This window comes from Netta rufina (assembly GCF_964035555.1).
Source record: "Netta rufina genome assembly, chromosome: 1".
Taxonomy (NCBI): domain Eukaryota; kingdom Metazoa; phylum Chordata; class Aves; order Anseriformes; family Anatidae; genus Netta; species Netta rufina.
Window position 1 is genome coordinate 153,762,450 of NC_140123.1, and position 26,980 is coordinate 153,789,429.

Genomic DNA, 26,980 nt, shown 5'->3' on the forward strand with positions numbered 1-26,980 from the left:
TTAAACTAAATTATTTTGAGTCCTCCGTCACTGCTTATAAATGTTTTATTTCTATCTACAATACACTAATTCTTTAGTGAAGCGTAGCCCTGCTGTAGGTGGTTGGTGGGCTGGAAAGGTTACTCAAGCAAGATTAAGTGTACTTGGTGTAAGATTGTTGAAACGTTTGCCTTTCCTCCCTACCATATAAACAAAATTCCACATGGGAACAAAGAAAGCAGTTCCCTGCTCCATTTCAAACAAGCAAAGCAGAACAGGGTGACTCTTTCAGGCTCTTCACTGTGAGCATCAGCTCCTTTACAAACACACATTCTCCCACTCCTCAGGTTTAGAGTGTCCAAAAGCCTTGTGTGGAAGGAAGCCTGAAATACAATTTCTTATTTACAATTCACAAACTCAATCCAAACACCACGTAAGAATTGTATTGCATTCAGGAGAACCAGAAGTACTCAAGTGAGCTTGCACAACAGAACTTTTACTTCCTCCATTCTTGGTTCGTGGATTTCTGCAGGTCTGTTTGGTGATGGGATCCAGGAACTGAACGTAATTAAAGGCTAAATCCGAGTGAACATCTGGGATAGCATAATAAGAGCAACTCTGCCAAGAAAAACAGTTGATACTGAGGAACTGACATCCACACTCTGTATGTGAAAGTGAAACAGGAGGTGGTGTGTCAGATGAGCCCTAGTCTGGTCCCACGGACCAAATGAGTATTAGCTGTAAGCAGAATATTCTTCAGCTCAGTTTCACCCCAATTTAATACAACTCTCCAATTCTGTGAGCTTTTTGTGTGCAAAACAAGGTACAGCAGGCACGTGCAATTGGGAGTTTGACTTCAAAAGCACCTTCCTGACTCAAGCCATAATGCTAATGAAGGTCCACCCATAACCACTGCAGTTCTTTCAAGCATGATAAGGCTCTCCAGATGGGAAATACAGGCCAGAAGCCAACCAGCACTTCCCGTGGAGAGAGCACGCCAGCTCATTTCATTCGGCGCCAAATCATCCTCTGGATTCCCAGTTTTAATTTTTGTTAAATCCCGATAAAGGGCTGAGCAGGGCTGGTTTCCTGAGTAACGAACTCAAGAGGGAGACATGGGGTCCGCGATCGCTATGTATAGCAGCAGATGACAGCGGAACAGGATAAGTACATAAATGCTTTCACAGACAGGGTTTACATGGTAGAGACATGACAGAGTACAGGAGACCTGCACATTCTCAGTGGAAAGGTAAAATGTCTATTCTGAACGGCTGAAAGGAGGAGCAAAGCTGTTGTGACTCAGATGCCTTCAGAAAGAACAGGGCCCTTAGTCATCTCCCGTCCTTCTCAGGTTAAAAATGGGATTTTGCTTTAAGTATCACAATTCGTCTCACATCTGATCTTCTCATTAAAAACGGCCCAGACAAATAATGGTTTAAACATTTCCCTATGTGTGGTTATTTCCAGTTGGCAGGTATGGGTAAATGATACCATGGCTTGGAGAGGAATAATTTTAACTCATGTTTAGAGCAGATCTGCTCAAATGTTTTTTCTTCACTGAAGAAAGAACCTTTTAATGTGGTGCCAATGTTTTCACAATGATATTTCACTGAGCATTCTTCTTTGGTCTGTCATGAAATTCACACGTAAGAGACATAAATGAAGCAATGAAGGGTACAAGTCTGCAAAGACTCGTTATTTAGGCTATATTTTAAGCAAATTTAAGACTGACTAATTACTCTGGGTGCCTTACTTGAATTACTTGAAAGGGCATCGTTTTCAAAGGGCCTGTAAAACAGACCCCTCTCGGGAATCACAAGTTTGGCCAGCCATGCTTTGAAGAAAGCCAGTACGAAACATAACCTAATACAGATTTGCATACATATCCACCTACAGCAGAAGACCACAAAGAAGTCAGGAACATTTAGGAATATTTGCTTCTGGGAAACATTAGCAAAAGCACACAGCCACTGGGACACTAATCTTTCATCCAAAAGCAAGTAAGTGTATTCTGTAGAAACATGTATATGAATTCCCCAGGTGAAAATAAGACAAGCGTGATGTACTACATCCAGACAGGTCAATCCTTCCTTTTTAATTTGGTAATAGAATTTTAAATAGGGGTCCCAGAAACATCTTGAGCATGTCACTACCTTCCAGAGAGCCACTTCAGCTGACAGAGGGGTGCTGACAGGTTCTCTTCATTCAAAGAGAGAGCTGACAGCCTAACCTTATGACATTAGCAAAGCCTAAGTCACATCACTGTGTCATATTACAGTGTGCACCCCAAAAATAGAAGGAACGAGAAACTCATTACTACATTGTCTTCAAATAAGGTGTGTGAAGTGGGGGAGGAGGGAAGTTTTTGAAAGAAGAAAACATTTACCTGAGCCTCTGCCTTCTATTGAAGCTGTTAAGTGAAACTGAGAGGAACTCTTAAATGCTTGCTCTTTGGTCTTCCTTCGAGTTATTACCTCTAAGTCATTCAGCTCAGAAGTGCGTGTGGGGGGTGGGAAACAAAAAAAGTATCTTTTCTCCAGTGCTAAACTGACAGAGAATTTACTAAAGCTTGGCATTAAGGGATATCCAATGTGTCTACACAGACACGTATATTAACGTTCTCTGGCTCTGCAGACTTAGTCTTGCCCTGCAAGAAGGGGACTGGCTGATGCCCATAAGTCCCTTGCTGGCTACGTGTTCTAGCTACAAACATAAAACATGGTCCCTTGGTTAACATCTGGTACGTGCTGCCAGTTTTGACCAGGTTTATGGAATATGTTACATACAAAGTTAGAACTGCCTCTGAGGTCTGCAGAGCTGACAAACAAGAACAGAAACTGCAAAGGCAGGAAGCCTGTTAAAAGAGTGATTATCAGCATGTGTCAAGAATATCAGACACTTCAAACATAGCATGGTCTCCAGAAGACTCTTCACTACGATCAAATTCAAAAGCTGTTTTGGAGTACGGTTACGCTTGGAGCCATTACTCTGTTCCTTGGTATCAGAGGTGGCCCCACACCTAGAGTACCAACGCCTCCGAAAGACAACGTTGAGTGTAACAGGGTGGGGCTCTTCTCTACGATGTTTTTCATCCAGGAACGGAGAATTTGATCTTTGCATCATTTGTGAAACCAGTCCCGACTCAAAAAACAAGCATAACAAAAAGAGAAAGAGTTTAAGTGATACTCACGCGGCATGATCCCTTGGCTCACCAGCTCCTCCCGTGTGCGTCGCTGCTGGAGCTTCAACTGCAGCACTGCACAACAGCAGAGAGAGGGAAGAGAAAGAAACCCATCAGTGCGAGAAACATCAGAGGGCACATTTTCAAACGCATCTTCTTCTCTCCTTTGGACGCCAAGGCAGTAGCGAGCAGCAGGACGAGAAGACCTCCCTCCCACCCAACTCCCCTGCAGCACGCAATTGCAGAAGTGGCCGTGAGTGGCGAGGTTTCCGTATTCTGCTGCGGGCAACAAGGAGAGGAAGTTGCAAAGGGTCTTGGCAGGGTGATAAAAATCCGCAAAGCAGGGCCTGTTTCTCAATTCTTTCTACAGCTCCAAGTTCTTTCAAGCCATTAGCATTCAAAAACAAACAGAGAGAAACGTTGGTCCGACAGGCCGCCAGGAAAAGCAGCGACACCCCACCTGCTAATGACTCCTCAAAACTCTAATTACAGATTAAATTGATATGACAAAATCACTGGTCATTAAGCTTTCTCTAAATTACAAGGCCGACTGCCTTCCCTGGCACTGAAATCCTTCCACCTTCAGAACCATGTAATGAAAGTGAAATATCATGGGCATATCTGCAAGTGTCCTTGTTCCCCAGCAAAAGGGATCCCTTATCTCTAGTATGTCTCCAATTTCTCTGAGTGCTATAGAGCATGTGTTACCTGTATGAAATACAGTTATCTATTTTTTTTCTAATGCAAATGACTGGATTATTTCCACATTAAGATTAGAACAGCAGTTTCCATTTAAACTATACAATCAAAGCAAAATTCTCGAGATCGTTCTTACGAACAGTCAAAGACAACTTCCATATGAAAGGGACCTCGTAAAGCCAAAGGAAAAATCCCATGAGCGGTGCACACACACACACAAACGCACAGACACATCGATTTGGGACAACCTGAATGAATACTCACTGAATGTTTGCAATCAAGCCTAAGCTCCTAAGTACACTCAACAGAAAACATTATAAAATTAATGGCATGGCTTCTTCCACATTTAAATTTCAGTTTCTCTGTCACGTTTATGCCTGTTGTGTAGTCCACATAACAGAGGTCTGCACAAATGTAATAGAACTACCAAAGAACAAAACTGCTCTGCTAACTAAACCATCTTATTATAACCCTTATGCTTCCTTTCTCAGTTATTCTTTTCTGTCCAATACATTCATTTCTGACATTAGATCCGAATTTATACTGTACACTCCCTAAAGCAGAGATCAAAAACTTCAAGAGAAGATGCCACTTCACCTACTTACATACATCATCGCATTTTACCTGTTTCCTTAAACCTCCTATTTGCAGTTTTTCTTTTGAGGGAGATACCCCTTCCAGTAAGGCATCTGGTCTTCACAAGAAGTTGACAGGAGATGTAAAATCCATCTCTTCTGTGGTCGCTTGCACCGTGGCTAATCGCCCGCACTTAAATGCTTGGATTTGTCTAGCGTCAGCTGCCTTTGGCTCTTGACATTGCTTTTTTTGAAGTTTATGACAGTGAGAATATAATTCCTACCTCTGAAGGCACTTCTGTATACAGCATGCAACCAAGTTCCCTCTCTTCACTTTCTTGAGCCAAACGAGGATTTCTCAACACATGCATCCCAGGCAGGAAACTATTTTCTTCACCACGGGGAAGGGAGAGAGGGAGTGAGCTAGAGCAGAGCACCACACAAATCCTGCGAGGGATCAGCCAAGAGCCCTGGCGAGGAGGAGGGAATGCAGAGGGGAAGAACAGGCCCTCAGTTTGGCTGTGAAACTGCAAACAGAAGTGGTAGTCCCCAATTCCCCCTCCCACCCAGCCGTGCAATCTCACTCCTACTTTTGCGCTTGCATGAGGGGTGACACAGTCTCACGGCTGTCACAGAGCTCCTCGTTTGCTGGATTCGTCGTGAGGCCATCAAAAGCCGAAGCAGGTGCTGCCACATCTATGCAGCACCAGCGCCAAAAGAATGGGTGGGACCACGGCAGACCTGATCTGATTCAACTCCAGGTACCCCAGCAGCATGGCTACAAGGGAACGGCCTTGAGCAGGCAGCTTGCTGCAGCCGAATCTCACTCCCCGCATCAGCTCTCACCTCTGTCTGACTGACGGCTGGACCCACTGACGTGACAGCACACCCCGGCCAGAACCGTGAACAGTTTTCTGCCTGGTTTAGTAGGTTCAAGAGTGGGTGAGACTTCATTCTCCCAGCAGCAGCAGGCAGCACGCAGGGTTTCGGCCCTGTCAGGTAACTGTACATTAAATCTCTCGCTCTGTGGTGTTTTCGTCATTCTGGAGCCATTTGAGGGGCTCATTTCGATACCCTAAACTAGCACATTTCACTAAATGTACACAGACCAGGCAGAGACCTAGAGCATCTCGCACCCCAACTTTACATGCAGATAATCTCAGTATTACTCATTTCTCCCAGTTACACATCTAGCAATGTATTTGCTAGCTGTGTTTGCCGCTGTGTTATTTACTTGCCAGGACCACCAACTTTCCCTACTTTTTCCAACTATACCTACCACTTACCTCAACAGCTTATTTACCTTTTCCCTCCCAGAGTCGAAGATTTCCAGAGAAAAACTCCCCCACACAGGTGTGGCCAGCATTTTTTGCTCCTTGGTGCATAACTCTGCACTCACCTGTATTTATGCGCATTTTGCCCAACTATCTCAGTTTGCCTAAATGATCTAAAGCATTTTATTTTCACTGTCATTAAGGTTATTTATGCCTCCACTAATTTTTGTTCCATCCACACCTTTACCAGCAGTCATCTTGCACTTGCTTCCAGACCACGCTGGGCTGATCCCAACTAGAAACTCTTTTCTTTGATTAGAGTCAGTTCTTAAACCATTTAAGCTCTACTTCATTACATCCAAAAATACTTTTTAAAACCCAAATGTATTGCACTACTAAGCTAGAGACCTTATAAAAGTCTATTACACCCAGGCAAAACCCCTAAAAAACAAATTTCTAGTATCAAAACAACAAAATTGTACTTGAGTGGACCTGTTCTTCTAAAACTGAAAAGCTGCAAGCATGATTACTGCTCCTCTTATTCAAATTCTTTATCAAATTTTCTTTATTTTTCTTCCCTAGAACTGGTAAGAGATTACGTACTCTTTACTCACTCACACTTTTTCACTAGCAGTGCAAAATGTTACTTCTCTTTCACTCTTCCGAGTCTCCCTGCTGTCACCAGATTTGTTAGAAATCAGTGTCAGCCAGCCAGCCAGACTTCATCAAATGGCTTAAAACTCACTTCCTGACTTAAGCTTCCCTTATGATTTTTCTAAATATAGCTTATTTCTATATCAGTTGCCATCTACTACCCTTTTTCTCTAGTCATTATATGCACCTTTTATTTTTAAACACTATGTCCCTTCACAGCAAAAAACTAGCAACTGTCAAGAGGACTAAGCTAAAGAATAGGTAAAAGGTCATTTTCAGGATATTTTTAACAGCTATTAAGTAATTCATGGGATTTGTGAATGTATTACATATTAAGCAGAAGTTATAACCAGAACATAATGCACTTTTGTCCCAACACAGTTTATTTTGGGAGGAGGGCAAAAAGGTTTAATTCAGTTCAGTCCTGAATTCATTTTGGCTTAAATAAGCACTTGGAGTTGCAAACACCATTTTGTATATTTAGGAGATCACCTGTTTACGTGTGCAAGTGTGTGAATCCTATATATAGATTAACAGATGTCCCAAGAGCCAATCCAAGGCTGTTGTACGTGGAGCTCAGCCAAAGGTCTAGAATGACCAGAGAAATTCAGTTACTCACAGACAGGCTGGAGTATAAGTCCTTCAATCACAAACCAGCAACCTTCTGTTTCCTTTATCCCCATACTTAAACTTTAAATTCATTTTCAAGTTTGAAAGAAATCAGGTCATATAAAGAAGAGTGTATATCTGCAGGTTGGAAAATAAGTTCCACACTGAAACTCTTTTACTTGCCTCTTTTCTTCAACTTGTGTCCCGGTCCATGAAACATTTTGTAAGATTCATATGCTTGTCTGATTTTTCCGCCCGAAAATGGGACTAACTGATTTATTTCACAAGAATGAAAAGCTCTGAAATATAATTAAAGTTTGGACAAGGCTGCTAGGTCTTTAATGAACTCTTTCAGGAATTTCTAAAACATTCCAGAGCAATCTGGAAGATGGTATAGAGGGCTGTTGGCAGCACTTTAGAAGAGGGTTAAAGCAGCACTTGTGGGTGTGTAGTAACAGACAAGTAACACAGCAATACAGCTACTACCAACAGAGTTGTACTGTTAAAGAAATTTAGCAAGATGTGCTCATTTTTTGTTCATCTTGACGTAGAACTGCGTTAACACTGAACCCATAGGCACTGCCCGCTGCGTTAAGCACGTGCTTAACGTACAGAGGCTGCACCCACACAGACACTTAGGCCACAGCTCTAGTCACAGTGCAGGGGTGCACCAGCAGTAAGCAAGAACAAATATTTATGAGGAGCGAAGTTGCTTTTTGCAGCCTGTCATCTAAATCAGCAGCAGACCTGCCTTTACACACACGTGCCCGAAAGCCCTTTGCTGCTGAGCCACGCTTCGTGTTTAATGGTGTGCCCAGGGCTGCACAGAAACCCAGCTGCAGCCTCAGCATCTCAACATCTTAACGAGAAAAAACTACCCTTGTCTTAGAGACTATGTCACATATCCTGGCAAGTTTACAACAACAAATTTAAAAAATATTTTGCATTTCCTGTTTTTTTGAGACCCGGCAACGAGAAGCGCGCAGCTCTGAACTGCGGCCTGTGGTGAGGCCCTGCACGCGCTGGATCCCGATGTAGCACCTGGGGCCAGTCAGCGGCCACATCGCTGCAAACCCCTTTCTTGTAAGGAATCCCCCAAAATCCTCACGGTTGCGCAAAGCGAGGTGACGCTTAAGTACTGCTATAGGGGTTATTACAACAGTGAGAGCCCAAGCAGCCGTGAGGAGCCCGGGGAGGACGGCTGCTGCAGCCCACTGGATACCAGGACGATGAGGAAGAGAGCAAGGAGCCCTGAGACATAACCTGCACCTCAGCTGGCTAGGCTGGATGCTCACGGATGTGATTTATCCAGTTTTTAATTCAGTGAAAGCAGCTAGCCTGATCTAAAAATTCATTCTTGTAACCCAAGCAATACGCCAGGTACTGGCTAGAGAAACTAGCAAGGAGAAAGTGCAATTAGCCCAACTTCATTATCCAGGCTGAGGAAAGTGCAAGCATCAGTAAAAGCAGTAAAAAGCAAACCGTGTGCTTTAATGCTTACAAAGGGTCATGATCCTTTCTTCGTAAGTTGCTCAGCACCTCTGCAGACCCCATCAGAAAGCCCAGAGCTACAGCATCACTTCACTCACAGGGAAGCACTAACGCAGCCTGAGCTGGGAGGGAAAGCTGCTGCTTAGTTCACCAGCACCTTCCAGGAGCATCTTCTAAGAGAATATTCACCAGCCTCAGCGCTGGCAAGGTCTGATTCGGTTCCTTTGTGAGGGTCTGAGACCACGGCCCAAGGCAACGTGGCACCAGGCCACCATTTGCAGCCCACACATGTAGTTTTCAATTTTTCAGTACAATCTCTGTAACAACGCTACACCAAAACAACAGTCGATATCCAACCAACTTTATTGTAACATGCAATGATAAAAGAAGTCTTTAAATATCACAGGATATTTAGCGAAGAAAATCATTACAGCTCTTTGCGCTATCCTAACTTAAACATGACAGTGCCGCCCAACTGCTGCTTTGAAAGGTGAAGCCACTTTTCCACTCATCACTCAGCCAGCAACAGCCTTTTTAATTATGTTGAGAATTTTTTCCCAGATTCTGATGTATGAAATAGTCCCATCTGACTACTAGCCAGTGCCAAACTGAGCTTTGGAACATGCAGCACATTAACCATTGGTTTCACTGGAAGTTATATCATTTTGTGACTGAATTCAATCCCTTGGAGGTGTAGTAAGAAAACCTACCTCTTGCACCAAAAATGGTCTCTGAGCTTTTTTCAGCAATGTCTGCTTACAAAACAAATGTTGTCTTGCATGAGCCCTTTCAAGGGGAAGCCAGATTAGACTCTGGTTCAGACACCAGCAAGAGCAGCATCTGCTGACTTCCAATTGCAAAACCTTTCTGGACTGGGGCAGCAAAGGGTAGTTAGTATTATAGAACATTTGTGGTGTCAACAAGAAGCTATAAAAGAATACAGCTATAAGAGTTAGTGATCAATGACTGAATATACAATGGTCAAAATGAATTTTGAAAATGACTCTCACATTGCTGAGGCTGACAATTTAATTTTTTTTCAGAGCTGCCTCTTGCACGGTCGACAACACCCACCCCATCACACAGAATTTGCTAGAATGGTAATTACCAACAAAGAAAAGCCAACTTTGGGGGCCTTTTTTAAAGGCAATTTTCTGAGCCTAACAGCATTTTAATCCACTAACTGCTGATGGGGAACACACGCTGGCTTTGCATTTAAGCAGACTGTGCAGTTAACAGAGAAGCATTTAAGTGAAGCAGACTGTAAATGACACCCAAACTGCAGGGATTATATGGCAGTTTGCTATCCAGGCAAGGGGATGCCAAAAATTCACGTCCCTCTGTGGGGTGAAGGAGAAGCAGCAGAGTGCACAGCTGATCCTCCCAATTTGCAAGCAGCCACTCTTGTTGGGAATAGCATCCACGTGGTCACATTCATTTGAATGCATTTTAAAGAATAGCTTGGAGTGAGCCTGAGCAAAGGGACAGTTAAGCAGAAGTTTATTTCTTTACTATTTGAGGCTATCTCACATTCCACTACCTCTTTTCTCTACTGTAGCAACAACAGCTGCTATTAAAATGCAAGCAGTTTCCTCATCTCTTCCTTAGCAACCATACCACGGAGAAAATGAGCTCTGGGAGGATGAAGAAGAGAATTTGGTTTAGTCTCTCCAACTGTCACAAGAACTTTTCCCACTAGAGGCAAAAGCCATTTATTGATACCCATGCTGTGGTCTCCTCTTTGTAAGAAGCAGGATTGAGATCCATCTCCCTGAAGCCAAAGGGGAGGTCTGTGAAGCAAATCCTGAACAGGAAACAAAACCAGGATCGGGAGCAGTTCCTTACTGCAAATCACATGAACGATTCAAGTGGATTTTTTAGCAGCACTGTAGAAATCAGCACATCCTGCTGTAATATGCTTAGATGGGCAGGTGTCTCGTGTAATTTTGGCGAATATTTATGAACACTGATGAACTCCTTACCCTGCTCTGCTTGTCCAACAGGGACGATATTTGAGGAGGTTTAACCAAGAAAGCCATACAGCGGCATCAAAGGCAGATCTAGCACAGAGAACTTGAAACTTTTTCACAACCACCTTTTCTTTCTTATCTTCTTGAGAGCACGAAAAGTTGTCACAAATGGGAACAAGAATACAATTCTTAAAAAAATGGAACAGATCTTTCACCTCTAAAGCCACAACTTTCAAAATATTTCACAGTAGCTGTGCTAGTAATAATCTAGGGATGTAATGTGGGTCATGTAACACTACTTTTTTTTTTCATCCAGCGCTCCCAGAAGCCTTCAGCTTTCAAATGCCCAGAATCTTTTTAAAGCAGCTGAAAAGTATAGAAAAGGGCGAGTTTGCCATTTCGACTGGGCATATAAAACACAAAGAGGAGGAAGAGAGAAAATTAACTGACTCACACTCAGGACAAGAAGGGCTGGTTTCTTGATAAAACCATACTCTTCAAAGTTTCTGCATTTTTTTAGAGCTCAAAGTGCTCTTGGGTAATATAAAATCATTAACATGACATCCAGCTCCCACATGCCTGCTAATGGACTAGATGCATCGTCTGTGTGACCGTGTCCCACAGGACTGGATCGGACTGCTAGAAACAGAATACAGCTACAAGGCAATGCTCCCTTTGAAAGCTTTTGTTGGGAAGTTGCTGTTCGAAGAGAAATATGAAATTGGAATCATTTGTAAGAATGTTTTCAAAGGATGATGGAATACTTGCATGTATTATCTTTTAGTGAGTGCATGTTACGAGACATTAAGTAGCTCTTTCACTGGGGACAGACAAATGCGGATTCTTTGATACAGCTAATTTAGCAGAATCTAAAACCTGCAGAAGAAACTGGTCTCAGAAGAATATGGAATCAGAAGCAAATACACAGCCAAAAGCACAAGGATCTATTTTCATCCTCATGCTGTTGAACACAGAAAAAAAGCTACCTCATCAGGTCATTTCTGAGGCTTCAATATCAAATTTGACACAATGTGGAAATCAAAGTAATGTTTTTATTAAAATGTATCTAGAAGGCAAAGCCACCATTTACTGCAATTTCAGTATTGCAACCACATAACATTACAAAACAGGCAAAAACAGTAGCGTGGTCAAAGTGTAACAACATAACATGATCTAACCTCAAGATGGAACAGAATAATTACTCTTGTTTGGTGCTTCTCAAAGGCTCCAAGACAGCATTGGGGTTGTAGGGTGGTAAAATGTACAGGTACAAAAGGAAGAACCAGTCCGCAGTCCCAGAAGTTTACAATCTCAGTCTTCAACTTTGCATACAATTGTACGTGTTTATTTCAAGGGTACTGCTCAAATATATGACTCCAAATAGATGCAAAACTTGATTATTACTGCGATCCAAAAGTTATGCTGAATTTTGCACAGTTGTTATTATGTTGGTTTAAAATGAATGCTAGCAGTTGCTGTGCATTTTACAGCATTTGCCTTTACATTCTTCCTTCACAATTTGTTTAAACTCCTGCCATTTCCATTAAACATAAAATGTAGGGGGTTTAATGCAATTTTAATCATCGCTACTTTTTAATGAGATGCAAGCTTTGTTTTCTTTAATACTAAAATTTTGAATCAGATAAATGTATTACTGTCAGTACGTACATCTTTCTACCTAATGCATAGAAGCCCACTCTTAACAGCCCACACCTAATAGTCCATTTCAGCACTTACAAGCTGTTAAAATGGGACTTCAATAAATTAACCCAGTATTTTTAGTAAGATATGCAACACATGAAAGTGTGCAATGAGCATAACAACTGGAAAAGTTGGTTTTCTTCCTGTGCAAGGTACTGAATCGTATAAAATCCTTTAGTCCCAGAACTACTGGTTAGGTGAAAACCAAGCATGTGAATAGTTAGGCACACATCCACTTCTATGGAATCTGGCTACCATGCGTGATCCAACAAGATGACCTGTAACAAAATACCTAGGTGGAAAGGTCTACCTAAAATTGACACACCAGTATCATGAGACAGTAAATATTAGCTGTAATCAGTGCTTGTTGATGCCATCCATATATCCATTGTTGCTATATGTAGCTGGAAGAGAAGCCTTGCGGGGAAAAAACTGACTTCACAGAGAATTTCCCAACTCCCCTGTAAACTTGAGTCACAGTCTATACTAATTTATACGTTTCCGTGAAACAACAAACAAGGAGGAACTAACATTGCCCTAAACCACCTTGCAAAGAAGACCCTAGACAGAGATTCTCCAAGATAACTTAAGGTGATGTGGCAGATGAGGACAAATGAAGGGAAAAGAAGGAATGGGCAGATAACATCCCAACCATCAGATCTACAGCTGTCTACTAATGTGACAGAACAAAAGGCAAGCTGCACAAGGGAAAACATGTTTGTGACCTTTGCATTTTTTTCTTGTAAAGATAGAGGTATCTCTGCTGAGAAGAAGAAAGCGCTCCAACCTTGTTATTTTCCTTAAAGCTGAGACATCAGAGTTGCTTGAGGTTTTTTTTTCTGAAAAATTATACAGAAGATGAAAGAGACACGTATCAGAAGCCTAACATTTTTTTCAGATTATTCAAAACTCTTAGTTTAAGTGATAATGCATGTTTGTGTGTTCCTGTTAAACTAAAAAAGTCCCAAGTCTTGAGAGAATGTCAAGACATGTTCATAAAACACAAATGATTAGACACGTTTATAATACTAAAATTGATGAGAAAAAGCTTTCCATGCCTCTTTCAGCAGTAAGAGCCACAATCTAATATATTTCCTTTACAGCTCACCTCCCATACTGCAATTCCTGCTACAGCACAGAGCCCCAGTGTACCAACAGCCTCTCAGATCAAGGCCCAGAACTTCCCCAAACATTTCTCAGAGACTGTATCGGCCGGATGATTCAGCCTTCCCCCTACCACAGGGCACCCTCTACAGATAGAAGTTCAGAGCTTCCTTCACAGAAATCATCTAATGGGCAAGATACCACAGAATTTCTGCCCAAACAGCTGGGATCCCTCGACATATGAGCTGTGTTATCTGGTTTTCCACATAAACGTGGAATAATTCTGTATTTCCGAGACTGTCTCAGATTCTTAACCACCTAAAGAAGTTTAGTTTATTGAAGGCAAATGCAAATTGGAACAAATGTGTTTTCACAAGCCGTAGAAAAAAAGGACTTAGAAGTATGCAGATTCAAATACAAAAACAACATTTATTTGGAAGAAGTAATTAACTGGTTATATAGAGAACTCAGAAAACGGGCCCATATAATTTTAAATTAGCTGGTTTGAGCACCTCTCTCCTTCCTTCAGATTTGTGTGGTTGTGCTGACAGTTATTCCACAGGACAAAGGTGGGTTTGCCCAACACACACATCACATACTGCATTTACTCATATATAATTATATATATATTTATATATATATGTGTGTGTAATTCACATTACACACAAAATGCACATCAAATTCCATCAAGCTCAACAGTGATCATACATGTCTACTATTTTTTATTTCCCTTCTCTTTGAATATTCCCTTTCTTACAAATGTCTAGAATAGAGATCTGCAGGACACTTTGTATTTTTTTTCGTAAGGAAGATCAACAGCCTTAAACACAAATCAGCCTGCAAGGTTTAACGTGCTTCTTCAGTGCCATCATAGCTATAAAAACCTAACTAATATAATTCTGTGCAACAGGTCAACCAGCTAACTACAAGAGCCCAGCAGTCAAAACTGGCCTGCCTGACCACTGACTTCAGGCTGGTGGACAAATTCTGCAAATGTTTAAAATGTTGCTGCTGGCTCACTGCTCTACTGAAGGGCACAGAGGAGACTGCCGGCGGCAGCGGGTTCTCCCACACTCAACACACACGCTGGAAGAACTGTTAATAAACATGGGTTTTTGCTGATATAATGAACAAAAGCTAGTGAAGGGCGGACACGTTTCCTTTCTATTGCTCCCTGCAGCAAAGAGGAGCGGAGATAGCTCCGTGGTGACAGTGCTCGCAAACCACTGTAGTTAGTTTTATGGTCACACGTCAGTCCCGAAGACATGATCCTTGTTCTGAGCTGCCTACAGTCAATGTGACAACTATTATTAGCAGCAGTAAAGCAGTCGCTCAGTGAGGCACAAAGGTACTGCTAGCTTAGGAACTGCTTCCAAAATGTCAACTTCCACTTCTGAAAAGGGGCAGTTTGAGATCTGAGCATGGGAAAGGAGGGGAGCTGCATGCAGGCTTGGAAGGACATCCCCATGTGTGCACCATACAGACAGAGGTGGGACAGCTTTGGAAAGTAAAAGTGAAGAATAAAACATCAAAAAAAGCCTCACAAAGAGCATTTTGACAGGAACTCCAAAATAAGATTGAGAAGCCCACAAGTGAGACAGGCCGGTTGGGCTGCAAGCCGCTCGCAGCACTGACCAAATGATGTGAAGGGAGCACATGTGGCCTTCACACTTCTCATGCTGCTGAGAAACTTGCAAGCAACCAAAGCACATAGCCACTACCTCACACAATTACTACAAAAAATAGACAAGTAAACCCGCCAAAAATAAATAACAACAAAAAACCCACAGCTGTATTCCATATACATTTAATACTAGGGAAATAGTTACCAGCATGAAGCTGGGAAAACTCCACACAGAGAAAGGTGCAAGCGGGTCTCCTCCTTTAGTCAGCCAAAGGGCACCTGTTAGTTCCCCACACCTTTCAGCTGTGCCACAAATGTTTGTGCCCTGAAAAGTGTTTCGGTGAAGAAGATTACCAAAAAGATGTTTGGTGTGTCAGCCGGTAGGGTGACAGAGCAGAGAAGTTTGGGGAAATCCCCTCAAAATGGCAACAGGCCTCAGACACCACAAGCTTCGGCTGCCTTTGGGGATGGAGACCTCACTGTAGGTATGGCCACAACATACCTTGCCTTTACCACAGAGTATGGACATATATATATAATCAGTATGGACAATTCTTTTGTAAACTTTCAAATAGCTGTTTTTTTCACAAAAGATTTTCTTTATGGCTGCTTACTTTGGAAAGGCTGTATTTAGATGACATTGTCCAGAAAGCTTGGATTTTGCCAATTTTCACCATCAATTCTGGAAGAAATCCATGTCCCAAAGTAGTACATCCTCTTATTATCACCTTTCTTACACGTTCCTTGCTAGCTTCATCAGACTTAGTCTAACTTCAGATGAAGAACTGCAGACTAGCAAATTCAAATCTGTGTTTCCTTAGAAGAACACTTATTATACCATATAAACTATAAGCCTTCTTCCAGGTCTTCTACAGACTCATCTCACTGAACACAGGGAAAAACCCTGAATGCACTGATCGGCAAACAACATTTTGCAGCTCTTACTCATAATCCCTGTATTGCAAGGTACTTCAGTTACTGCAGGTTTGCTCTTAAATTGGAAGAGATGTTGCACGTAAGTAAATTTTACATACCACTAGGGCAAAAAACACTGCATACACCTCCACTAGCACAAGTTAGAGAAAGAAAGCCATAAGCTCTGCTTCATGTTATGCCATTTAGCAGATTACGCATCCACTGAGAGGCCTCCTGCAAGAAAAAGACAGAATTTGCCCCATACAAGCTCACTGCATCTTTTTGTTTGATAAACCTAAGCTATGTCAGGGGCCATATCCCATTTTCTACTGTAGGCTGCAGAGGTCCTTGCCAAGAAATATGTTGCTTTAACATTTTGAATCAAAATTTATTGATGCAGCAGGTGACAAGATCAGTAATTCAATGCTCAGAAAAGTCTGGATAGATGGGAGTTGGAGCACGAAAGGAAAGATCAAAGCACCAAAGCAGGCGCTTATTTGTGTTATAGATATTCCTTAAGTAATTGATCAATGACTTACAGGTGTGACAGAATGCCGAAAAATCTGAGGTGACTAGTGACAGATCTCATAAGTGACAGAAGGACCACAATTAGATTTACACAGGCAGCCTGATGCGAATCTGAAAAGCGTGAGTGACTGTGAGTGACCCTTATCTTGTTTGGGAAGGAGAGCCACAGTGACATCTGTCTGGCAAGACCTTGGAACAAGCATGTTAACTCCAGAAGTTGTTTCTGGATGCAAAACAAGCAAGCTGAGCTTAAGCATCGTCACAATTTTGTTTTCAGAAAAGCATCTGCTTTCCAAGAGCTACGAGGAAGTCTAAGCATCAATTATTTGCTGTTTGAAAGTGTAAATACAGATCTTTTCTTTACAAAATAAGCAACAAATAATTATCAAATAAGCAATAATTACAAAATCATGCCTGCTTTTTCCAATCTTTATTAAAATGTTTCCCAGTTGCTGGGAATATCAATACCCCAGTACCACAGCTGATGAACACGAAGCTCTCAGTTCAACTGCAAAGAAAATTCAGCTGATAGGGCAGCAAAGTACTTACTGCAAATTTTACTTGGTATCGTTACTAGTTCAAAGCATTGTCCGCATAAATGCTATTAACAGCTGCACTCATTGCACCACACCCACTTTCTATTCATTTTATTTCTGCATGTGTTGAATCCTTATATCTCCTTGCTCTGGTAAATCCGAGACCACAACTCCTTCCTTTTAGCATTATTTTGGGCTAAAGAAAGCATTATAGAAGACCTTTTTCTGAAAAATGAATTAGATTACAGTGCGGTAAACAAGCTAGCCTCTGCCCCTCTCCTCCTCCTCCCATTCCCAGCATGAAAATAGCCAGGGCTAAAGCAACAGCTGGGGATCATTACACTGACAGGAATAGTTCAGTAAACTGCAAGAAGGGAAAACATGTCATATCCATAAAAACTAAAAACACATTAGAGCAGCAGGACTAAAAAAATACGTGATTTCAGCTTCATGGGTAATGCTACGAGCCCCTTCCACTGATAAGGACTGACTTCTGAAAGCACTGGCCATTCGGTGTTAACCCTTTCCCAAAGCTTCCCACACTAGGTACTGCTGTCATAAAGTTCACATACACCCTGAAACACCTCCAGCCTTCACAATCAAATGAGGCACGCTGGGAATTAAGAAAAAAAATAAATAAATTGCTTGTTTACTATCAACTTCAAGCCACTTCACCTTACTATCTCATTATCTTATCTTCACTGCACCTCCTACCTTTTAAATGCAGTGACAATCAGTGTGCCACACATTTGCAGAATTAGTTGCAGCACGAGGCTACAGAGTCTAACTACGTATGCCAGCTGTGTCTCTGGCTTTGCAACAAGGAAAGCCCTTCATACAGTCAACACATTTCTATGCCTTTCTGTGCCACAGCACTCTTTGCGCACATCATTCTGGATTTTGGGGTACATCAAGCCATAATTCAGAGATGCTTCGGTGAGGTTTTGTGCCCAGTTTCTGCTGTTCTTTGCACCACTCTGCCATCTCCCACAGCAGCTTCAGGTCCATTCTGAAGCAGGAAGACACCCATCAACCTCTACAGATAAATGACATCCTGCATTTCGGTGACGTGCCTCAGATGCAGATCCTCTTGCTGGGGATCTCCTTGGTGTCCAGAGCTTCCAGGTCCACATGGGCACCTTCTTCTGCCCTCTGCTGGGGGAGGCACAGGCCACCGAGCTGCTTCACCTTCAGGTTGCAGGAGGCGTTATGACAATGAGGCCTAGATCGCTCGTGAAGACAGCTATGCATTAACAAGCACTTGCATGACTCCTGATCTCTTCAAAGTACTGAACAGATATTAATAGTTTAATCAAAGGCTAAGCTAACTCAAATTACCTCACATTTGCTGTGGACCAAGAATGTGCACACAGTTACCACAGATCAGATGGCATGCAGTAACTTGTTCGTGTCTGGGCCCTGAGACACAAATCTTGGAAAAAGACAGGTGAATTTCACTGGCAGCCTCCGAGTCACATTGAACATTTTTGAAGCAAGGACTTGACCAAAAAAAAATAAATAAATAAAGAGCTGAGTTCAAGACTAGCGACTTTGCACAGAGGTGGTGAGGTTGGAATTTACTTTTGGAAGTATTTACTTCTAAGCCAGACTCATGAATGTTCATCAGCTTTTGGGTACTTTTCTGAAATTTTCCAGAGCTTGCAATTCCTTCTTCCTATCTTTCGTTAGAGGTTACCATACTGTTGTGTTAAGTGGGCTAGGAACTGCAAACTGAGCTCTGGTATTTGAAAACTAAATCATCCCAAGGCACTCTTTGATAGAAAACATGTTTATGGATTTCTGAATTCTAGGAATTTTACAAATAACTGCCCCCAACACATACTTTGAAAAAAACACGCATACGCCCTTTGACTTCCCCAGGTCAAATGAATTTGTGTGTGGAAAGGCTCAGCAGTTCCCGTATTTCATTATGTCAAGCCCCACTTAAAAAACAAAACAAAACACATTAAATCAAATGTAGGGCACCATGTTTTCCAGAGGCAAGAAAACAAGATGACGGCTATTCCAGACAGCCACTTCTCATAAGATTCATGAAGCAAACAGGAGTGAACATTGCCAGCATAATGCAGACCCCTCTTTATTTGCCTGGCTTTACTAATAGGAGAAAGCAGACTGGCACCCATCACCTGTGCGTGGAAAAAAGTGAGGAAGAGAAGTGGATGAATTCCGTCATGATACGAAAAGTAGGCTGTCCCATTTTTTGCCATAAATGAGGTACAACAGTCCTTACAGTTTCATTTAGCTCAGTACTAAATCCTGACTTCCATTGCTCTTGCAAGGGTACACACGAGTGCATCTGCTCCTCCACTGCCTCTAAGATTTGGCTCTGCAAAATCCAGTGAATGCTACAGCATAAATACAGCAGGAGTCCTGAGAATGCAGAGACTTGAATGGAGCACCAGTGAAGCTAAGGTGTTGTGTTTTTTTTTCTCTTCTGACATGAAAGAAACTGGCAGCATCCACTTCTCTTTCCTACCCTTCCTGTTTGGTAGCTGGTAGCAAGTAGCCTTCCCCATTGCATCTGGTATTAGAACATCAGGAACTAGACATGGAGCAGGCTGATGAATGGTGCTAAACCCTGCAGAGCTAACACAGTTTTTTCAATCATTTATATTTAAGTATATTTATTTATTATGTTTATTTAGAGATATACAAGAACTGAATGGCCTTAATTCGGTTCCACCAGAGATGGCAGCACCTATTTTTCTGTTGATGAAAGTACTACAGAATTGCATTTTCCTCATTCTACAAGCGATGCCACTGTAGAGCTTGTGCTATTTAGTGCCTGTATGAAAGGCATACCCTGGCACATCCAAAAGCAGAGTGCTCACCTTCCATAAGCCTCATGAACGCCTTGCAAATAACAAGTCAGCTGCAAGTTCGGGCTTTTTGTTTTGTTTTCTTTCTTCCTCCAAAGATTGATGTGCTGCAGTTCTTTGCCCCCAGAGACGACAAAGTAATGTGGGAATACTGCTGACACCAGTGGATTTATGACTGAGTCCCAAATTTTAATTGCAGAGCTATGGCTTCAGTTCTCTTTTCCTTTTCCACACTTGCTTGACGAAGAGTATTCCAAGGAAAACAAGCAACGAAAATAGTAATATTTTAAAAATCTAATAAAAAGCTCACTCTTGGTATCTGATAACGGGGCTTGGTATGGGGAATGACAGCAGGGGACAGAACTTTAACAGTTTTCTTTGGCAACCTCAGCAGATCAAAAGCTGCACGAGAGAAAAATCCTCTAAATTCAACTGCTAAAATCATCTTCCACACACTGGCTATCTTTTGATAACAAACACGGCCTTACTCTATCCAGCTTTCAGTACTCAACTCAGACCACTCTTTACTTTTCTGTCCAAAATGTCACTGGAAGTTATTTTCCTCTCCCCTCAGATCACGTTACTCACTCTTTAAAACCAGCCTTCACCTTACTTCTGAGGCCACTGTGCTCAAGACCTTTGGTCACTCCTGCAAGGCCTTACTAAAACTTCACTTGCATTTAGGTGAATCCACTATTTCTGATCAAATATACCTTGTGTTTGTTTGTCACTGGCATTTTGTTATGTTCTGCTATTCTATCCTGTAATTTTTTCCTGCTTGTTGCTATCTATTATGCTGCTCACTGTGAATGAGTCACTGTCTGTACTCATCTTCTTCAGCTCTTCTTCAAATTCATTCTTGCAAGCAACCCCTTCATATTGTCTTTTCTTCTCATAGAAGAAACTTTTCTTGTCATAGAAGAAACTCCCTGAAACTTGACCTCTGTCTGCATAATTTTGCAGAAATGACAAATCCCTGTAAGAAATCCCATGTATTTGCAGGGAAACACCATTAACTGAAAAAAGATCTTATCCAGATATACACACCCCACTCCTTCCACACTCTGCACAGGAACACAATGAAACTCAAAACACGATACTCTATCCCCTTCAGGACAGAGCTGCCCCTCCAAAATAAGCCTTTGCACCTTTAATAAATCGGCCTTAAAGCACGGCTTACAAGATCCTTACAGATGTAGAGGAGAAGGAGAAATTTGAACTCCCCAAGTTCCCAAACACAAGTGAAATTGTCCCAGGGAAAGTGTCCCCCTGCAAGTCCCTACACACGGGGCTCTGACCTCGTCCTGTGACATGCTTACGAGCGCCCTCAGGAACAACGGGTCAGAGGAGCCAGTGGGAAACCCGAAATCTGGACAACTGCCCGGGTTGGACAGAAAAAGCAAAAGCAGGCAGATTCAATATGCAAGGGGAAAAAAAAAAAAAAAACAAACAACAACACACCCCCACAAACCAATTACACAGTGCCTAAAAGGAAGAAAGAAAGCAGAGCCTGCTGACCTTCTCGCAAGCTGTGGTATGAATCCTGGTACGGGCTCGAACAGCTCTTCCCTTGCTTTGCCACAGTCTCTGCAAGCGGCACAATCCCGACATAGGCAGGCTGGAGTGTCTTGGCTTTATCCAACATATTAGAGGAAATCCCTGGACCTGAAGGCCGAGTCTGCAACACGGGAGGCGTTCCAGGCTAGCAGAAGGGGTGCTTAATCCTCACGAGAGACCCAACCACGATCCCTCTCTACCGGGTTTCTGTCACTGCACCAACCGGAAAAAAACTCAGTTTCCTGCTCGATTCCAAGGCTGTGCTTCAACAGGAACCCAGAGGTACGCAAGGCACTGACAGATCCTGACAGCCAGCATCTAAAGATTAAAATCAGCAAGCCTCTTGGCAAAGCTTTTCCTCCTACTACCTCAAAACTCGGACAGACGCTTCGCTGCTTCTGCAAGCGGCTGGAAGCATTCGGGATCCCAGTGTGCAGGGCAGTGCTTATCAACAGATGCGTGGACTTCTTCTCGGAGCCACTGGCAGTGACAGGCAACCTCATTCACCCAAAATAGTGAGCAGTTGGTTCCTCTCCTCACCCTGCAGCCACCTGCCAGACAGGCACTGCCATGTGATGCAGCGCTCCCCTCTCTGCACCTCCCCGCTGGAAGCGCGCCGCGCACAAAGCAAGGAGCACGCCACCACTCCGCGAGCAGCAGCCTTTTCTTTCATTTTTTTTCCCATTTAAACCATCAGAAATTGAATTTTGGCTGTGGAGAAAGCTGAACTGGTCAGTGTGGAAACAGATCTTACATGCACTGGTGTGAGACTACACACAGGCAGCAGCAGGCTGCTGCTGTACAAGCACACAGAGCCACCTCCTCTTCCCCTAAACCCTTTCTCTTCACCCAGCAGAAACACCTAGCTGGAGACACTCAGCAGTCCCAAGTCAATAATACTCCTGCGAGCACCAAAATGTCACAATCTGTGCTCGTTTGGAGGCGGCTGTCTCACCAGGAGCTTATTTAATGCACATCATGGCTGGATGTCACCGGGTCGTCAGTCTCTGTATATAGGAACCAGCAGCACGGTGCTGGAATTGGAAGTGGCCAGGGAAGAGCACGCTCCATCCTACCGACAGCCTGGAGGTGCTCACACCAGGACAGCCGGTGGCTTTGCTGTTTCCTGATCTCACAAAGCATGCATCATAAAAGGTACAAGGAAGTCTGAGCAAAAAGGAAGAAAAAAGAAAAGAAAAAATTTGTCCAATGACGACACACGTGTGAAAAGTATTTCAGCATCTTCCCAGAAAAAAAATAATAATTGTAACTGTTGTCATCCTACAAGCCTGAAGCAAGATAGCCACATGGACATTACAAAAACAAGAAGGTGAATACTCCAAACCCCACCAAAACAGTCTACATTTCAAGTTCTGCCTCCCTTCAAATCGAGACCAAAATTTTGCGGAGTGAGGCTGGAGTGACAGCAACAAGAAAAAAAAAATCTCTTTAATAATGAAGCTGAAATCTTGAAACAAGTGATGCTCAACCAAATCTGGAAAACAACTTTAACTCTGCCATTAGCAGCACCAGAGCAAACAAGCAATCTAACACCTTTTTAAGCTACAAACTAGAAATTAATATACTGAATTTTACATGTTTATTAAGACATGATCCTAGATTGCAGAAGATATTTCTGAGCTCCTGCAGCAGTGCTCTTCTTGCTTGGAAAAGTTCAACCTTCACTCAGACAAGAACCCATACTCAAAACCTGCCAGACTGAGTCCTGCTCTTTCTGATAACGCACCGTTTGGAGGGGGGAAACGAAAAGATTCAGCCACAGAGGTCAAAGATTTGCTATTGCCTTGCCAAACGGGGCCTCAGTCCCAGCAGTACGGCGTGCAAAGCCTGGCCAGTGGGAGCTGCTGCTCCCTCCAGCCGAGTCACAGCCACCCAGGCGGTGCCCTAACAGCCCTAAGGCATCGCCCGAGCTCTGATGAAGCAAACTTTGAGAACTGGAAGAATGGAGGCCCCAGGCAGCTAATGGTACGTGAAATCTACCATATTGCCAGCTTGGGCACTCTGGTGACTTCACCAACCCTCCGCTGCTGTCACTGACAGCTCCATCTTGATGAAGATTTGATCCCCCCAATGTCTTTTTGCAGGGCTGCAGATGCGGATGCCGACTTACCTTTCTTTCTTCCTACACGGAAAATAGCTTGGAAAGACAACCACCTGACTGGCTGAACGGCAGCCAGGTAAATCTTGTCTTCCTTGAGCAACATACTCTGTAATTGTGTCCTACGGCGTCAAATTTGTCCTACAGCGTTCCTTAGTGGTCTGAAGGAAGGAGGAATTATCCAAACCAGAGAAGGATGGGCCAGAGGGAGGGTGGGAAGGTCTGTCACAGCAGAAGTAAGGCATCCAGCATGCTTCAGCTGCCTAGCTGCTCCGGAGAAGTGGCACCAACCCACTCCAACACACGTCCAGTGTTCACTGATTTCTCGTCTCCCCGGCTTTCTCGCTTGGAAAGCATCAAACTCAATTTTCATAACCAGTCCTGGAGACATCTACTGAGCCTTGCATCCTCTGACTTTCAAGTGTGAAATGAGATACAGACCGTGGGTTGTATTCTCCCTCAAGATGCTGCATTGCTATTTGTACCCTCGCAAGGAAATAAAACGTAACATCAGGTGCACAAACGGCTTGCGAGTGGGCACAGCACGTGGGCATAGCATGCACTACTCTTCTTTGAATGTCAGTTATCTTTACTTACTCACTGTTTTGGACACATTCACTAACTTTCTCGTCATTTCTCTACCCTCAAAAGCCAAGACAGGAGATAAGCAGCAGCTTTTTCAAAGCCCTATTTTGTGCTGCAATAGAAGTGCCAAAGAGTGAAGCGCCCTCCACTTAAATTCTAACCCTGCCCGGGATATTTGGCCTTTAAAATCCATTTTCCTGCACTCCTCTCGGCCTCCTTAAACCAGTTGTGACATTCACCTGGTACCCTAATGACTCAGTTCCACCGACGGGGCAGCCTTACAGTATGTGGCACCTGGGCTGGTGGCTGGTGAGCAGAGCTGGGAAGGGAGAGAGGAACCAGGAGACTTGACACGCATTAGACTTTGGATCACTTCAGCTGTCACATGAAACTGACTCATTAGCTTTATCCCCCCCAAAATTAGCGTACTCTTTAAATTAAAATTAATGAGCAGACAGAAAATTTGCTGACAGCTCCCGCTTCAAATGTGCATTTTTTAATCCTTTCACCTCCATTCCTCCCTGCAGCGCAATGCAGGTCCCCTGCCCTCTTCCCAGAAGACACAGTGCCTGCAAGGATCTGCATGCACACAATTTAGGGATGAAACCCAAACAATGTACTGCTAAAAACCGGCAAGCAGCTGCAATAGGTGCTCGCTCAGGCAACGTGAGAAGATCTCAGTCAAGGTCTAAGCCAGATGAACCCTTAGAAAAAAAAGAGTGAGCCCAATATATTTGCAGATCCGGCTCTGATATTTCTAGCAAGCAGACAAAAGCCAGAAAAATAACACGATGCTGCATCTACACCACTGTAAAGCTTTGCTGTCTTATGACTCCACTGATTTTATTCTTCCCAGTCAATACAGACTTCACACTGACACTTGTGTCGCCTACACCTCCTCTGCTACGGATCCCATTTATTTAATGCGAGCTGGCTTTGGACATTCCCACAATCCCGCCTCCCACCTCCAGTGACCTTCAGGAAGAGGTGGAAACACCAGCCTGGCCTCACTGCACATGCTGGCTCCTCCGGCTCTCAGGAAGAGCCCGAAGTCCCCACACTCCGATCTTTTCAACTAGCTGGGGACAGTCAGGTGGCACTCCCCGCCTTAAGCAGGAGCCGAAGGCAAACCAGCACCGTGCAGGTGTAAGGCAAGGCAAGAGGAGCAGACGTGCCTGGGAAGCTGGATGTTTGCCTCAGCTCCCGAGTGGCTCCCCGGCCCCCCAGCCCACGCTGGGATATACCAGCACCCCCACCTCTGGCGAGTTGGCTGTCATTGAGCTCTAAATACCGTGAGTTGGAAGCGTAAAAATAGCTGCTGCACAGGCTGGAAAACCTATCAGATGATGTCAACTCGCATTTTGAGCCCTCCTCTCCCCCCCCCACACTTCCTTTCCTATGTCACTTTCTCATTACCTCACTGTCTCTAATTCTGAAAGTGCTTCTCTCTGCATCTTTCGGCTGCCAAAGTGAACTTTACACAGCGGCTCGAGCCAAATCAACCCCCAGCACATATATAAACTCTGCCACCCACCCCATTCCTTGGGCTTCATCCAAGCCATCAGCTTGCCTTTCCCTGAAAACACGCACACGAAGCCCGTAATCCCCATCTGCAAACCCCGGGAGCGAGGAGGGGCAGTTTGGTCCCAGGAATGCAGTGCATTAACGCAGCGCCTTATCTGCAGATTAACTCGGCAGATAAGCAGCTTCCAGCCAGCGAGGCAACGACGCTGAGGGCGGTGTGGATACAGCAGCACTGCCTGTCCCCCCCCAGCACCGAGTCACCCAGCGCCGTGCAGACCTGAGGGAGGAGGAGGCAGAAGGGGGAGTCCAAAGCCTTGGCTTTTTTTCCACCTCTCCCCCCGAAACCAAGAGCTCGCAGCGTTTTTGACCAAAGGCCGTCTTCAAAGAGCCCGTGGCAAAACTGGTAAAAGGGCAGAAAAAAGGGGAAGGAGGGAGAGGAGGGGATGCAGAGATGTTGGTTCACTTATCTGCCTCACCTCCTCCCCGCTCCCTCCCAGACCTGCTGCGCCTAGGAAACCTGGGGATGATAAAGAGGAGGAAACAGTCAAGAAGTCTACTGTACTCTAGATCCTATCGAAACAAAAACATTATGCGGCACATTCTCCTAATATTACTAAATGGAAGTGCTACACTTTTTTTTTTTTTTGAGTTTTATTTTCATTTGAAAAACAGTGGAAACTCTTCTGTTAATCCTGTCCTCCAGAAAGCTGCACATAAACTCCTTTAGGACAGAACTGTGTTGCCAATGTAGAGATTTCTATTTAAGAGAAGAAACGCAACTAGCAGGTGAATTTCTCTGCTAACGTAGTGGGAGGATCTGCGACAGAAAACTTCAGAGAAGAGGAAAGGTAGAAAGTGGGGGGTTAAGAGAAAGGAGTTTCATAGCTAGCTTCCAACCAACTGCAAGCCCCTGTGCACATGAGCCCAACAAAGACAAGCAAGTAAATTAAAACCACATATCCAAACACGTTTTATTTGTTATTTTTACCGTTTGGGTTGATAAACTCTGGTTAGATGCAAGCACAGTGGGATACCTCATTATAGGGTAAAGTTACCGGCCCTTCTTCACGTTACACCGCCACCACCCCCTGTCACAGAGACCCCAGAGCTGGCTGTGTGATGCTCTCACCCTGTTCCAGTGCAAAGTTCGAAAGATTAGCTCAAATTACCTTTGGTAAGCCAACAAACTCGACAGTGAGAGCTCTCACAACAAGTACGGGGTCTCAAATGTGGGGAGCGGAGCTCCAGTGGAGGAGCTTAACATAGAGCTGCTGCCACTGGAACTGCAGAGGAAAGCCCAGGTACTCCTCTACTTCAGGTATTGCTCACCTTGCTCTAACGTCATTAATTTGGACTGGAGGAAGAAAGAACATCAGTTCCCTGCTCTTCTCTACGAGCGAGTTACCCTATAATGAAAAAGTCAAAGGTTTTAAGCCAGAGACCCAGGATTTGACCAAGTTAAAATAGTTCTCATCAGGTTTCCCACCTATGGTTGGTTCTGCTAATGCACCCATG

The 26,980-nt window shown here is 43.6% G+C and overlaps 1 protein-coding gene across 3 annotated transcripts in view; it reads right to left on the bottom strand.

Moving 5' to 3' along the window:
• Positions 1–26,980, bottom strand: part of MRTFA (myocardin related transcription factor A) — a 73,884-nt gene that overhangs the window by 24,572 nt on the left and 22,332 nt on the right. Inside the window, exons 1-2 of one of the 3 annotated variants that reach the window (XM_084298348.1) lie at positions 21,199–21,718; positions 3,170–3,235 (exon numbers count right to left, since the gene is read on the bottom strand). In XM_084298348.1, coding sequence (XP_084154474.1) covers positions 3,170–3,235; positions 21,199–21,325 — 193 coding nt within the window. In that variant the 5' untranslated portion in view covers positions 21,326–21,718. Of the gene's footprint in view, positions 1–3,169; positions 3,236–21,198; positions 21,719–26,980 lie in introns of those variants that run through there. The other 2 variants (XM_084298349.1, XM_084298350.1) reach the window with 2 other exon arrangements.